The 12,504-nt window shown below is 42.7% G+C and overlaps 1 protein-coding gene across 13 annotated transcripts in view; it reads right to left on the bottom strand.

The window, feature by feature from the left end:
* LOC128692052 (Na[+]-driven anion exchanger 1) overlaps window positions 1–12,504 on the bottom strand; it is a 369,866-nt gene that overhangs the window by 143,925 nt on the left and 213,437 nt on the right. For all 13 annotated transcript variants that reach the window (XM_070085267.1, XM_070085266.1, XM_070085273.1 and 10 more), the window contains 4 exons: window positions 3,299–3,455; window positions 1,736–1,854; window positions 1,187–1,365; window positions 454–664 (listed from right to left, as the gene is read on the bottom strand). In XM_070085267.1, coding sequence (XP_069941368.1) covers window positions 454–664; window positions 1,187–1,365; window positions 1,736–1,854; window positions 3,299–3,455 — 666 coding nt within the window. The remainder of the gene's footprint in view (window positions 1–453; window positions 665–1,186; window positions 1,366–1,735; window positions 1,855–3,298; window positions 3,456–12,504) is intronic.

Raw genomic sequence — 12,504 nt, 5'->3', positions numbered from 1 at the left:
TGCTTAGACTTTCTGTTACCCTCTTTCCTATATTCAATTTTAATTTTCTACTTCTACTTGCCCTCCAAAATCTGTCCACCAACTTTTTCTATTTCTCTTCAGAATGTCACAGAGCAACAGTGATAACTCTTATTTTGTATCAAATCTGTTATTATTTGATCACAAAATAAAAGTGTAGTAAACACTGTCAATGTTTAAAGATTTCCCATAATAATATACAGGACATAAGAAATTCTGCTGATGAATATTCCAGTTTGGGTTAAAATATGCAGTTTTAGGTTCCAATTTTGTTTTACTGTCTACATGTGGGATACCATTCAACAAACACACACACAAAAATAAATATGCATACACACACACACACAAAAAAAAAAGTTGGTAAGTTTCTGAACCACAGTTTTATAAGTCTATGAATAATCTGCTTGCATTAGAATATTAGAGAAAAATGCATACCTGTCTCAGGAAGGTGTAATCAGGTTGATACTTGACAGGCATAAACATGATGAGGATGCGATCGAAGAACTGAATACCTTTCAGCGCTGCAATGCCCATGTACAGGAAGACACCAAATAATACAGGCATGGGAATCTTGCGTAGGATTGGTGTCATTACTACTGATAAGCCAATGAAGACAAATATAGTAATGTGAGTCAAACGGTTTTCTCTGAAAGATGAAAGTAAGTAACACTTAATTTTGCATAAAGCTATGGGACCCACCCCCTCTCTCAGTGGACCATCCAATATGAGAATGTATCCACACTGTATCCTCCCCTATAATTGAATATCTTCCTATTCAAATTTGATCTCACTGACACTGACAATTACAAAACAGAATTTAAGAATTTTATACTTTCTCTCCCCCACTTATTCTTTAGCCTCACCTACTCCTCACCTACTGAAGGTTCACACAGCAGAACAAGCTGTTATTGGGATAATATTTTACTGTTAAGAGCTTTATCAGGTCATAAACACAGCCAAATGTTGTCCCTATAAATGCTGACTCCAGATCCTTTGTCTTTTCTTCAATACTGTTGGCAGTATGACATTCAAATCCACTCCTCATCTACTTAAGTCAATCATTTTATTGTCTTGCAAGTAAATCTGTACTCTCCTATTTACTTTGTCAACTACAGCTTCATCTACACAAACATGTCCCAACTAACTCGTTTCAAGCCCAAAAACATACCTAACCCCAAGGAATTTTGGTTTTTCGCCAGGTGCAGCACACTCAGATTCTAACTTGAGAGAGTTGACATGATTGATGGATAGCACAGTAGCTGCTACAAACCATGGCAGACCCATCACTGAGTTGATCATAATGAGAACAGCCAAGACAAACAAATCCAGATGGTAGCCGCCACCCTTCTGCAAATGCAAGCAAATATTTACACATCAAAACTAAGCATAATTAGGAGTAACAAAATGATATTTTATGCCAATTTGTTTTAAACAAATAGTAACATCTTCAATTCTTCTTTCAACAAACTGGTTGTATCCCACTGTTGCAGGATGGCCCAAAAAGTAAAAACAAGTTTATCTTTTTAACTCCCGTAATGTATACAAGAGAAGGGGTTACTAGCCCCTTGCTCCCAGCATTTTAGTTGCCTCTTATGACATGCATGGTTTATGGAGGAAGAATTCTGTTCCACTTCCCCATGGAGAACATCTTCAATTATTCAAAAAAATTATCAAATAAAATTGTTTTGTAATAAGACAATAAAGCTGCATTACAAACCTTAAGCTTGTGTTCCTTTCTGTTAACAATAACAGCTGTAATTTGCTGGTCCATGAAGAGAAGAATGCAGGCAAGTAATGCAGGAATGAAGGCAGCCAAGGGTGACCACCAAGGGTTACCTAGAAACATACATATATTGATTACTTCTCTACAGGCACATTCTGACATAACCATCTCAATTTCTCTAAATCTTCAATGTGAAGACCACATGTATAATTCTCCTTAGCTATTTTAAGCTTCTTCAAAAATTACAAAACCTCTCTGAGGAGAACTTGACATATAAAGAATTTTACATTCTACTTCGTCTAACACAACTGAAAATGCATTGGAACAAGCTTGAATTAAGAATTGAAAATATGTAAAAGTATTGAGCCCTACCGTCAGCAAGCGTATATGGGACAAAAAGCGAGTAAACTTCAAAATGATATAAAAGTGCAATTAAAAAACATATAGAAAGAGAAAATGATAAAGTATTACATGCTACAAGAGTACTGTAAAGGGAAGATAAAGGATAATATTTGTAGAGCAACCCAGGCCATCTGTTCTACTCTCTACACACCCTTCATGGAGGATGCCATAATGATGATGAAGGGTTCCTCAGAAAAAGAATAAATCCTACTCTCCTTTTTTGGGATTAAACATGAATACCCCCACCATCTCCCAGTCCTCAGCAATGTGTCTTGTGGGCTTTATCCCATCTCTCCCCATGAGTTCTAAGCAACCTGTAGTTATAACATTAAATTTTTTTTGTAATGTGGGATGTAGAATATGCCTAGATGCTTTTATCCATTTCCTTTTTCTCAGTAATTTTTATTTGCTGTTTTTGACCTGGAATGAACCTTGAATATATATATTATTGTCACATACAACTCTATTACCCCAGAAAACTTTTAACTGATTTGTTGCTTTTAACATACAACAAATCTTGGATTATATACAACTAATGCTCTCCTATAATAGTAAATGCTTTTTCTATGACAAATGATTTTATGTATGATAAAAGCTTTTTTTAATGAGTACTTTTTTGTAAGGCCATTACTTTCATGTATGACCATTACTTTTATGTAAGACCATTATCTTTTTGTAAGACTCTTGTTGTCAAGAGGGAAGTCTACCTAAGGCAGGGTTAGGCTGCAAGAGTAGAACTCTTCAAGTCAGTCACTGGTATGTGTCTAGGTACAGAAATCACATCACATTTGAGTTTTATTACTACTTCATGGATGAATCAAAGTCTGATCCATCCAGTTGCCCCAAAAATCCTAATTCCAGTTCAAGATTTCCTTCAGGTTAACCTGATGCTGTTAGAACTAAAAGAAACTGAAGGTGAAGAGAGAAGGAGGGAAGATTAAATAAAGAAAATAAATAGCTTTAATGTTAGCACCAAAATGTGTATTATATGTTATGAATCCTACAATCTAGAAAAAATGAAACCTACAAAATAAAACAACAAAATAATTCTAACGTGAAAAACTCAAAATAGCTTGAATAACTGTAATTAGACCTCTGAATTTCCAGCTTTATAAAAAAAGCTACCATGATTTTAAACAATTACAGAACACTTACCATCGAAGGGAGGAATAACCCATCCACGGCCTTCCCATGTAGGTTTGAATTCTGATGGAACATCCAACTTTGGAGTATGGATGCCAATAGCAAAGTCAACACCACTCATTGCAACAATAGCAATAATAACAGCAAAATCACTGATGAATTGGCGAACCTGTAAATATTAATTTCCATTTTACAAATAATACTGCCTATGTAAAAATTTAAAAAGCAAAATACGATTATTTATGGAATAAACCAAGTAGCATTAAAAATTATTATATTTTCAAAATCCAACCATCTGGCAAATATAATATGCAGCTAAATAAATAAATTAACCACTTTACTTAACTAGGTTACCATCCCACTTAAAATAAATCAACATTACCTAAATTCCCATTTTCATAGCATGAGGAAGAACTTGCCCAGAAAGGAAAAGTACAAGGAAAGATTGGGTAAAAAATAAAGAAATAATTATTTTTTTAATACAGCTGCCATCTCCCACTGAGATAGAGTGACCCAAAGAAAGAAACACTTTCACCATCACTCACTCCATCACTGTCTTGCCATGGGTGTGCTGACACTACAGCTCAAATGCTCCTCCATACTGCAATATCCCCAATGCCTCTTTCAGTATGTTAGTACTGTACTTCCCACCTCCAGGACTCGAGTCCAGCACACAATCAACTGATATATTGCCAAACCATTATAACCAGTACACAACCCCAGCAAACCTTTACACAAACATGTGTAATAAATATTATTATATATAAATGTCTCCTTGCTTCCATCTCTTTTATTCCCTTCCCCTCTCTACCTTCTTCCATTTCTCTCTACCTCCCTTCCTCCCTCTATCTCTCCCTCCTTCCCTCCCTCCATCTCTCCCTCCCTCCTGCTCTCTGGTGTCAGAATACACTTTCAAAAGGTACCCAATAGTGAAAAATTCAAGTCCATACATAGAGGTAGCCCCCATACATATTATTATATTAAGTTGGTGGCAGTTTAACCCTTTCGAGGTTTCGGCCGTACTAATACGGCAAGAGAAAGCTGGTAGGCCTACATATGAAAGAATGGGTCTATGTGGTCAGTGTGCGCAGTATAAAAAAAATCCTACAGCACACAGTGCATAATGAGAAAAAAAAAACTTTGACCGTGTTTTTGGTTTAAAACAGCGACTTTGCACTGTATTTTCGTATAGTATTTATGGTTGTATTCTAGTTTTCCTGGTCTTATTTTATAGAATGGAAGACATATTACAGAAACTGAGATGATTTTGATTGGTTTCACAATGAAAAGTACCTTGAAATTGAGCTCAAATTAGCAGAAATGTTCGATTTTTGCCAAAGTTCAAAAGTAAACAAATCATGCCAAGCGTCCAATACACATCAACTGGTGAATCTAATATTCTTTCACAAGCGTGCTGGTATTATTTATACCATTTCTACACTAATACAGTAGTCTGCATAACAGTAAATCTTCTATTTTTTTGAGAATAAAAATTGAAAGTGGAAAGCAAAAGAAATGTAGGAGGGGCATGGGGATGTGACTAATGAACAGAGGAAATGTTATTTTAGTGCCAGGAATGTCTTTCTTGTTTATTCTGGACCCTATTTGGAAACTGGCATCTTTTGAAATTTGTGTGAAATTGGCAAAATTGCTAAATTCTGACCACTTTATTGGATAGTTGAAATCAGTAAATGGGTGCTTTCTTGTACTCAATCAATAGAAAAAATGGAGTTCTAGTGAAATAGTTATGATTTTTGTTGACTAGTATACAGGAATTGGCTAAAAATAGGGCTCAAAGTGGGCAAAATTGGCGATGCGTAAACATCGTCGAGACCGCTAACTTTGCGAGAGCATAATTCCATAAGTTTTCCATCAAATTTCATATTTTTGGTGTCATTATGATCGGAAAAAGATTCTCTATCTTTTCATAAGAATTTTTTTTTTTTTTAAATTTTGGCGACCCTGAGAACAAGTCTCTGAGTGGGCCTGGCAACCCTCAAAGGGTTAAGTAGCAAATGTATTTCCATGGATGTTGACCCACCCCTTTACTTTCACATTCTCACCCTCCACAACCTCGTACATCCTCACCTGCCCTTCATTCTAAATCTACCATTACCCACAATTCTATTATTACTGATCTACTGCTTCCTCCATACATCAACTTTACTGATCACCCTTGCCCATAGGTCCTGGTTATTTTTTGTTTACTGCTGTATTACTAGTCACTCATAATGGCAATATTGTAGTGGAATATCAGAAGATACAGGGAAAATCTGGGAAAGCTCCAATTGTTGCACTCCCAGTTTTTCTTTGTATGTGTTCACTTACAAGACCCAAAATTACATTACACAGTTGGACATCCTATTTTGGACTGTTTTATTAGTCAGGAGATCCATTTCCTGACAAGACGTACAACCAAAGTACACCCTTTGTGTGTCATGATATTCCTTATTTTGGAGTTTTAGTTCATACTCTGTTTCATTATACTGTTGCTTGAGTCTATCTGGGCTAGTGGTACACTGTCTGCTTTTTGTATCTATCCCCATCATGCCCACTATCTATCCCTATCATGCCCACTATCCCCATCACGTCCACTGTCTATCCCTGACATTCAATTTCTAACCCACCTTTGATGCACTCTCTCTCTTTGATTTTTTAAATGACACTAACCTACTACACAAACTTTGATTTCAATTTTGCTTGTACTATCTCCTACCCCTGGAAATCAATGGTATAAAATACCAACACAATGGAAATATAAACACTTAAGCAGTATAATGTGATCCTTTATTGAAAACATTTTGCCCATGCAGTGGGCTTTATCAAGTCACAAACAGATCTACCTGGGTGAAACATACATGACTATATCTTTCTTTCAACACACCAGCCGTATCCCACCGAGGCGGGGTGGCCCAAAAGGAAAAACGAAAGTTTCTCCTTTTACATTTAGTAATATATACAGGAGAAGAGGTTACTAGCCCCTTGCTCCCGGCATTTTAGTCGCCTCTTACAACACGCATGGCTTACGGAGGAAGAATTCTGTTCCACTTCCCCATGGAGAACATGACTATATATAGGATGGGAATGCTGGGTCAGGTGGAGAAAGGTGCACGTGACAATCTTTGGAGTAGAATGAAGAAGTCTAAAAACTTGGGTAGCTTTTAAAAGAGATTGGATAAGTACATGAGAGGATCTTCTGAGTGTTCCTTGATTCTTATGTTCTTATGTGGGATAGCGATGAAGAAGTTTTTTGGCGAGGGGTTCAGCTATGTTATAGAAGCCGTTGTTCTGGTTGAAGTTGTTGGATGTACAGATAAGTGATGATCCCAGGATTCTTCGGTATTGAGTGTTATCTTCTCTGGCGATAAGTCTTGCGTTTCTGTAGTTGATTAATTGGTTGTGTGAATTTCGGTGTTGAAAAGAGGCATTCCTTGGATTGTTAGTTCTGTCTGTATACTGGTGTTCTGAAATACATGTTTGGAGGTCTCTGGATATTTCACCGATGTATAATTTGCTTCAGTCACTACAAGGGATTGTGTATACCCCTGCAGAGGATTGAAGCTTGTCTTGTCTATCACTGGTAATGTCCTTGATGGTGGTGGATGTGGAAGTAGATACTTGGAATGAGGTTTTGGAGAAGATGTTGGAAACGTGTTTGGTAATGGAGTTTGTGGGGAGGACTATGTATCTCTTTTTGGCAGTGTCTTCTCTGGGGGTGTTAAAGATGTTTAATGCCCGTCGTCTGCAGTCTCTAATAAAGTGACAAGGATAGTGAAGTTTAGAAAATACTTGTTCAATAAGAGAGAGTATTCTTCTTCAAGGAACTCACTGCTGCAGACTCTAAGTACACGTAGGAAAAAGCCTATGATTACACCACGTTTAGTTTTGGAGTCATGGTGAGAGTAGAAGTGCAGAAGATTGTGTTGGTTGGTAGGTTTCCGATAGACTTTAAAACGAAGTTCATGGTCAGCTTTGCAGAGAAGAACATTGAGGAAAGGAAGAGTGTTCTCGACTACTACTTCTAGTGTGAACTGGATGGAGGGCTCAACCTGGTTGAGCTTGTGTTGGAGAGCTTGAACGTTGAAGCGTCTTGATCTTCCTATTCCAGCCAGTGATTTCATCTGTCTTGAACTATGTGTTGGCTTTACGTGTTTCTCCTTCAAAAACCACCTCTTTCAGCAGACTTTCGGACTACCCATGGGTTTGCCACTTAGTGCCATCCTGGCGAACTTATACATGGAATATCTGGAAGCCGAGCATTTCTCCACTATTATTCCCTCTTCTGTCACCTGGCCTCGTTATGTTGACGACATTCTTGTCATAACTCCCAGACGCTTCAATGTTCAAGCTCTCCAACACAAGCTCAACCAGGTCGAGCCCTCCATCCAGTTCACACTAGGAGAAGAAGTCGACAACACTCTTCCATTCCTCGATGTTCTTCTCTGCAAAGCTGACCATGAGCTTCGTTTTAAAGTCTATCAGAAACCTACCAACCAACACGATCTTCTGCACTTCTACTCTCACCATGACACCAAAACTAAACGTGGTGTAATTACAGGTCTCCCTCAACATTCACGTTTTCAGCTTTCGCGGGCTTCACACATTCGCGAATTCCCAACCGACAAATTCCCAGCCACCAAATTCCCAGCCGCCAAATCATATTCAAGTTTCCCGCCACCTGCGAGTCCCTACTACACTCCCACCGACCCCCGCAACTGGCAGCCAGCCCTCCCACCACTCAGTGTGGTGAGTGTTTTGTTTGTTCATTATTTGCTATTAAACTACAGAATAAATAATGTAAACACATTCATGACTGCATATTGGAATGGCTATTTGGACAGGTATTGGACGGTGACATCATGTGTTTACTCTTGAACACAGCAAAGAATCAAACATTTCTGCTACTGCTAATAATAACAATAGCAATAATAATAATAATAATAATAATAATAATAATAATAATAATAATAATAATAATAATAATACGATATAATTGAAGAAGGAAATTGTACAAAAATACGAGGGAGTGGTTGACACATCGTCAGTGTGGCTTTGTTTATGCTGGAGTGAACATTAGTCTCCGTGCTCTTCCAAACATTTCACAATAATTCATTGTTTGGTGCTTGTAGATTGAGTGCGACTGGAGTGGTTGAGGCAGTGGTAGAGGCAGTGGTAGAGGCAGTGGTAGAGGCAGTGGTAGAGGCAGTGGTAGAGCCAGTGGTAGAGACAGTGATAGAGGCAGTGGTAGAGGCAGTGGTAGAGGCAGTGGTAGAGTCAGTGGAAGAGGCAGTGGGTAAGGCAGTGGTAGAGGCAGTGGTAGAGGCAGTGGTAGAGGCAGTGGTAGAGGCAGTGGTAGAGGCAGTGGTATAGGCAGTGATAGAGGCAGTGATAGAGGCAGTGGTAGAGGCAGTGATAGAGGCAGTGGTAGAGGCAGTGGTAGAGGCAGTGATAGAGGCAGTGATAGAGGCAGTGGTAGAGGCAGTGGTAGAGGCACTGATACAGGCAGTGGTAGAGGCAGTGATAGAGGCAGTGGTAGAGGCAGTGATAGAGGCAGTGATAGAGGCAGTGGTAGAGGCAGTGATAGAAACAGTGGTAGAGGCAGTGATAGAGGCAGTGATAGAGGCAGTGGTAGAGGCAGTGGTAGAGGCAGTGATAGAAACAGTGGTAGAGGCAGTGATAGAGGCAGTGATAGAGGCAGTGGTAGAGGCAGTGGTAGAGGCAGTGATGGAGGCAGTGATAGAGGCAGTGGTAGAGGCAGTGATAGAGGCAGTGGTAGAGGCAGTGGGTGAAGCAGTGGTAGAGGCAGTGGTAGAGGCAGTGATAGAGGCAGTGGTAGAGGCAGTGATAGAGGCAGTGGAAGAGGCAGTGGTAGAGGCAGTGATAGAGGCAGTGATAGAGGCAGTGGTAGAGGCAGTGGTAGAGGCACTGATACAGGCAGTGGTAGAGGCAGTGATAGAGGCAGTGGTAGAGGCAGTGATAGAGGCAGTGATAGAGGCAGTGGTAGAGGCAGTGATAGAAACAGTGGTAGAGGCAGTGATAGAGGCAGTGATAGAGGCAGTGGTAGAGGCAGTGGTAGAGGCAGTGATAGAAACAGTGGTAGAGGCAGTGATAGAGGCAGTGATAGAGGCAGTGATAGAGGCAGTGGTAGAGGCAGTAATAGAGGCAGTGATGGAGGCAGTGATAGAGGCAGTGGTAGAGGCAGTGATGGAGGCAGTGATAGAGGCAGTGGTAGAGGCAGTGATAGAGGCAGTGGTAGAGGCAGTGGGTGAGGCAGTGGTAGAGGCAGTGGTAGAGGCAGTGATAGAGGCAGTGGTAGAGGCAGTGATAGAGGCAGTGGTAGAGGCAGTGGGTGAGGCAGTGGTAGAGGCAGTGGTAGAGGCAGTGATAGAGGCAGTGGTAGAGGCAGTGGTAGAGGCAGTGGTAGAGGCAGTGGGTGAGGCAGTGGTAGAGGCAGTGGTAGAGGCAGTGGTAGAGGCAGTGGGTGAGGCAGTGGTAGAGGCAGTGGTAGAGGCAGTGGTAGAGGCAGTGGTAGAGGCAGTGGTAGAGGCAGTGATAGAAGCAGTGGTTGAGGCAGTGGTAGAGGCAGTGGTAGAGGCAGTGGTAGAGGCAGTGGGTGAGGCAATGGTAGAGGCAGTGGTAGAGGCAGTGGGTGAGGCAGTGGTAGAGGCAGTGGTAGAGGCAGTGGTAGAGACAGTGGTAGAGGCAGTGGTAGAGGCAGTGGTAGAGGCAGTGGAAGAGGCAGTGGTAGAGGCAGTGATAGAGGCAGTGGTTGAGGCAGTGGTAGAGGCAGTGGTAGAGGCAGTGGTAGAGGCAGTGATAGAGGCAGTGGTTGAGGCAGTGGTAGAGGCAGTGATAGAGGCAGTGGTAGAGGCAGTGGTAGAGGCAGTGGTAGAGGCAGTGATAGAGGCAGTGATAGAGGCAGTGATAGAGGTAGTGGTAGAGTCAGTGATAGAGGCAGTGATAGAGGCAGTGATAGAGGCAGTGATAGAGGCAGTGGTAGACGCAGTGGTAGAGGCAGTGATAGAGGCAGTGATAGAGGCAGTGGTAGAGGCAGTAATAGAGGCAGTGATAGAGGCAGTGATAGAGGCAGTGGTAGAGGCAGTGGTAGAGGCAGTGATAGAGGCAGTGATAGAGGTAGTGATAGAGGCAGTGATAGAGGCAGTGGTAGAGGCAGTGGTAGAGGCAGTGGTAGAGGCAGTGGTAAAGGCAGTGGTAGAGGCAGTGGTAGAGGCAGTGATAGAGGCAGTGGTAGAGGCAGTGGTAGAGGCAGTGATAGAGGCAGTGGTAGAGGCAGTGGTAGAGGCAGTGGCAGAGGCAGTGGCAGAGGCAGTGATAGAGGCAGTGATAGAGGCAGTGATAGAGGCAGTGGTAGAGGCAGTGGTAGAGGCAGTGATAGAGGCAGTGATAGAGGCAGTGGTAGAGGCAGTGGTAGAGGCAGTGGTAGAGGCAATGGTAGAGGCAGTGATAGAGGCAGTGGTAGAGGCAGTGGTAGAGGCAGTGATAGAGGCAGTGATAGAGGCAGTGATAGAGGCAGTGGTAGAGGCAGTGATAGAGGCAGTGGTAGAGGCAGTGATAGAGGCAGTGGTAGAGGCAGTGGGAGATGCAGTGATAGAGGCAGTGGTAGAGGCAGTGATAGAGGCAGTGGGTGAGGCAGTGGTAGAGGCAGTGATAGAGGCAGTGGTAGAGGCAGTGGTAGAGGCAGTGATAGAGGCAGTGGTAGAGGCAGTGATAGAGGCAGTGGTAGAGGCAGTGGTAGAGGCAGTGGTAGAGGCAGTGGTAGAGGCAGTGGTACAGGCAGTGGTAGAGGCATTGGTAGAGGCAGTGGTAGAGGCAGCGATAGAGGCAGTGGTAGAGGCAGTGGTAGAGGCAGTGATAGAGGCAGTGGTAGAGGCAGTGGTAGAGGCAGTGATAGAGGCAGTGATAGAGGCAGTGATAGAGGCAGTGGTAGAGGCAGTGGTAGAGGCAGTTGTAGAGGCAGTGGTAGAGGCAGTGGTAGAGGCAGTGGTAGAGGCAGCGATAGAGGCAGTGGTAGAGGCAGTTGTAGAGGCAGTGATAGAGGCAGTGGTAGAGGCAGTGGTAGAGGCAGTGATAAAGGCAGTGGTAGAGGCAGTGGTAGAGGCAGTGGTAGAGGCAGTGATAGAGGCAGTGATAGAGGCAGTGATAGAGGCAGTGATAGAGGCAGTGGTAGAGGCAGTGATAGAGGCAGTGATAGAGGCAGTGATAGAGGCAGTGATAGAGGCAGTGGTAGAGGCAGTGATAGAGGCAGTGATAGAAGCAGTGGTAGAGGCAGTGGTAGAGGCAGTGATAGAGGCAGTGATAGAGGCAGTGATAGAGGCAGTGGTAGAGGCAGTGGTAGAGGCAGTGATAGAGGCAGTGGTAGAGGCAGTGGTTGAGGCAGTGGTAGAGGCAGTGGTAGAGGCAATGGTAGAGGCAGTGGTAGAGGCAGTGGTAGAGGCAGTGGTAGAGGAAGTGGTAGAGGCAGTGGTAGAGGCAGTGGTAGAGGCAGTGATAGAGGCAGTGGTAGAGGCAGTGATAGAGGCAGTGGTAGAGGCAGTGATAGAGGCAGTGGAAGAGGCAGTGGTAGAGGCAGTGGTAGAGTCAGTGGTAGAGGCAGTGGTAGAGGCAGTGGTAGAGGCAGTGGGTGAGGCAGTGGTAGAGGCAGTGGTAGAGGCAGTGGTAGAGGCAGTGGTAGAGGCAGTGGGTGAGGCAGTGGTAGAGGCAGTGGTAGAGGCAGTGGTAGAGGCAGTGGTAGAGGCAGTGGGTGAGGCAGTGGTAGAGGCAGTGGTAGAGGCAGTGGTAGAGGCAGTGGTAGAGGCAGTGATAGAGGCAGTGGTAGAGGCAGTGGTATTTACTAACATATATGTTATAAATAATAATAGTACATGTTAATATTAATAACATTTATAATAATAATAATAATAATAATAATAATAATAATAATAATAATAATAAATGTTATTCATAATGTACTATTATTATTTATAACATATATGTTAGTAAATATCACTGCCTCTACCACTGCCTCTACCACTGCCTCTACCACTGCCTCACCCACTGCCTCTATCACTGCCTCTACCACTGCCTCTACCACTGCCTCACCCACTGCCTCTATCACTGCCTCTACCACTGCCTCTACCACTGCCTCTACCACTGCCTCTACCACTGCCTCACCCACTGCCTCTACCACTGCCTCTACCACTGCCTCTACCACTGCCTCT

Source organism: Cherax quadricarinatus, chromosome 15, assembly GCF_038502225.1.
Source record: "Cherax quadricarinatus isolate ZL_2023a chromosome 15, ASM3850222v1, whole genome shotgun sequence".
In the NCBI taxonomy this organism is placed as follows: Eukaryota; Metazoa; Arthropoda; class Malacostraca; order Decapoda; family Parastacidae; genus Cherax; species Cherax quadricarinatus.
Note: the sequence above shows the minus strand (reverse complement) of the source record. Positions and strands in the feature narration are given on the sequence as shown.